The 3,188-nt window shown below is 52.7% G+C and overlaps 1 protein-coding gene across 1 annotated transcript in view; it reads right to left on the minus strand.

The window, feature by feature from the left end:
• The window catches only part of RAP1GAP2 (RAP1 GTPase activating protein 2), a 188,266-nt gene that overhangs the window by 7,628 nt on the left and 177,450 nt on the right, over positions 1–3,188 (minus strand). Inside the window, exons 18-19 of the mRNA XM_007454188.1 lie at positions 2,353–2,490; positions 492–610 (exon numbers count right to left, since the gene is read on the minus strand). Of these exons, the coding sequence (XP_007454250.1) occupies positions 492–610; positions 2,353–2,490 (257 nt within the window). The remainder of the gene's footprint in view (positions 1–491; positions 611–2,352; positions 2,491–3,188) is intronic.

Raw genomic sequence — 3,188 nt, forward strand, 5'->3', positions numbered from 1 at the left:
AAAAAAAAAAAAAAAAAAAAAAAAAAATGACAAGAGGGCTCAGTGATTAAAGGATCAGAAAGACCATTAGTAGGAACTGGTTAAGTATGATGCAATATGAGAGTTGCTTTAAAAAAGAGAGAGAACATTCTAGAAGCCCAGAGGAAAGTTTGATGAACACCGCCTGGTAGAATCAGGGACGGTTTCCGTAAGAGCGGACATTTGAGTAAGCACTGAAAAAGGAGGCAAAGAAAAAAAAAGAATCCAAGCAATGTTTCTAGTTTGGGTCAAAAGGCAACAAGGACAACTTTGGAAAGTACCGTGCAGAGACCAGGCAAATGTGCCTCGGTGGATAAGGAGCTGAGTGGGTGACGGGGGTGTGCAGGTCCCTGGAGGAGGGAACAGGGTCAAAAGGAAGGCATCACCTGAACCTACGCAAAGCCCTCCCCAAGGATGGCACCTGACGGCTGCAGCAGTGGTGAGAGCTGACAAACCCCACAAGGCACAGTTACCATCGTGTCCGGCTGTCCCCTTGGCCTTCAGAGCCCGTGTGCAGACGGGGGAAAAGCCCCGACCTCCGCTTGATGGGGCTCCGTGACTGGTTCTTCGCTGTTGCCATGGCCACCGGAGGCTGTCAAAGAAACCGCCAGAATGAGTGCTGACCACACCCCCAAACGCAGCTCTCCTTCCTCTCAGCCCCCTTTCTGGCCTCCAATAGGTCCTGTAATCCCCAGCTGGCCTGGAGGAGATCCCAGAAAACAGCGAGCCAGCCAGGAAGCCTGGGATCTAGTAATGGGATCTGGGACCCTAAGATTCAAGCCACCTGCAGCATGTTTTCCTGTGTTCTTAAGCCAAACCTCGTGGCCCCAGGTAACAATCTACCAAAGACCAGAATTCTTGGAGGAACATGGGGTTGGGGCCACCCTAAGGAGAGCCCTGCATATTTATAAGGACAGGATGACTCGGGGTCACAGACTGAGAACCACAAAGCTGAGAGCCTGGGGAGAGACCTGGTCCAGGCTCACGCTTTACCAACGAAAAAGCTGTGGAGCCGAGGGGCGAGGAGCGAGGAGACTCGGCCAAGGTCATAATAGCAAATCACCAGCAGGTGAGCACAAGAGCCCAGGGCTCCTGACTCTCCATCAGCTGCTCACAAAGAAATGGGTCCAAGCTGGTGTCACAATAATAAGACAGATCGGGAGCCGCAGGATCAGGTCCACACGCAGCCCTGGGCAAAGGGGGAGCCCCCCAAGAACATGGATCTGCTTCAGCCACACACAGGGGGACCATGGAGAGGTGGGAGACTGAGGAGGGGGAGACAAGAGCCTACAGCCAATCTCTAGAGCCCACCAGGCTTCTAACCCAGGCCCCAACTTCTGCCATCCACATGCTGTGCAACCTTGGGTAAGTGACAAAACTCTCTGGGCCTCAGTCTCTTCACCCACAGAATGAAGATAACTGCTCTGCCCTGCTCACTTCACAGACATTTTGGGAGGAACCAGATAATAGCTATGAAAATACTTGGTAAGTTAAATGAATTATGCAAGACCATTTAAAATACTAATCATTGGTATCATGGTGGATGTGTTCCACTATGAAAAGAAAAAAGAAAAGAAAAGAGGGGAAAGGAAAGGAAGAGAAGAGAAATAAAAAAAAAGAAAGAAAGAAAAGACTAGTCTATACAAATCCAAAGTCACTTTGCTTTTTAAAAGGACTGACTCGTTCCTTCCCTGGCCAGCCCCTGGTGTGAGCAGACCACACTCGAACCCACAGACCTGCCAGGCTCTTTCCTTGGGAACCGTCTACACAGAGACTAAGAGCTTCGACTTTGGATCAGGGAGACCTGCATTCAAATCTCAGCTCTTCAGCTAACCTGGGTGACCTGCAGCAAGTTACTTAAAACCTCTGGGCCTCCTTTTCCTCAAGGAGGAATTGAGAACAAACACATCAATACCTACCTCAGACAGCTGTCACGGGATCGGATGAGATAATGTCCGTGACTTAGCTCAGTGCCTGGTGCACAGCAAGTGGAGGGCAGCTACTGTTATCATTAATAATAACAAAGCAAGGACACCCTTCTCACAGTCACGGGTCCCAAGCTCCCAAGCAAAGAAACTCGCTTCAGGCCCATTTTGCAGGGTTGGCCTTCAGGAGGAGGCCCAGTTGTTGAGGAAACTCAGAGAATAGGACAACGGGAGGGCCTCTAGGCAGGGCCAGCCCCAGGTGCTGCCTGGGATGGAGGCTCCATTTCAGAGGGCAGGGCCTGGGCTCACCCCAAAAACAGCCTCAGTTTCCCTCTGTCATCACTGGTCTCATCACCTGGCCCAAGCCTCCCTGGGACCCATGTGCTGCCCCAGGGCCTGCGGCTCTCACCGAGAAGGTAGTCTTGGTGACCTCCATGCTGTTATGGGAGATGCCCCCACTGAGGCTGCCGGGGATGCCCCCGCCATGCTGCTTCTTCTGGCTGCTTACCATCGTCTCCATGGAGTGGCTGCGCACACGGATGGCCCTCTGTGGGGAGAGCAGGTGACATGGGCCTAAGGGTTGGAGTCTGGTCCCTCTAGATGACCCTGTCCCACTTGACAGGGTCTGCAGACACAGCCTTCAGCCTGTGTACACATATTCACACACACACATACACACACACACTCTCTCTCTCTCTCTCTCTCTCTCTCTCTCTCTCTCTCTCTCTCAGTGGCCCACACTACAGTCACTACAGTTTGCAAAGAATTTTCACATATTCCATCCTATGCTCTGGGAATGGGTGGCTCTTTGCAGGCAGAGGTGAGGGAGGACACCGGCCAGGGGGAATCTGAGGGGTCAGTGCCCCAGCTCCCAGCAAGGTGGACAAAGGCTGTTATCCTCATCTTACAGGTGAGGAAAGTGAGGTTTGGACAGCTCACTAAACCCAGGTGACCCTGGTCTAGTTACCACCTCTCCAAGCTATGGCTTCCTCATCTAAAATGGGAATGATGTGCTCCATGCAGGATCCCCCCATTTTTTTTTTTTTTTTTTTTTCGGTACGCGGGCCTCTCACTGTTGTGGGCTCTCCCATTGCGGAGCACAGGCTCCGGATGCGCAGGCTCAGCAGCCGTGGCTCAAGGGCCTAGTCGCTCTGCGGCATGTGGGATCTTCCCGGACCGGGGCACGAACCCGTGTCCCCTGCATCGGCAGGCGGACTCTCAACCACTGCGCCACCAGGGAAGCCC

Source organism: Lipotes vexillifer, unplaced genomic scaffold (assembly GCF_000442215.2).
Source record: "Lipotes vexillifer unplaced genomic scaffold, Lipotes_vexillifer_v1.1 scaffold680, whole genome shotgun sequence".
Lineage (NCBI taxonomy): Eukaryota > Metazoa > Chordata > Mammalia > Artiodactyla > Lipotidae > Lipotes > Lipotes vexillifer.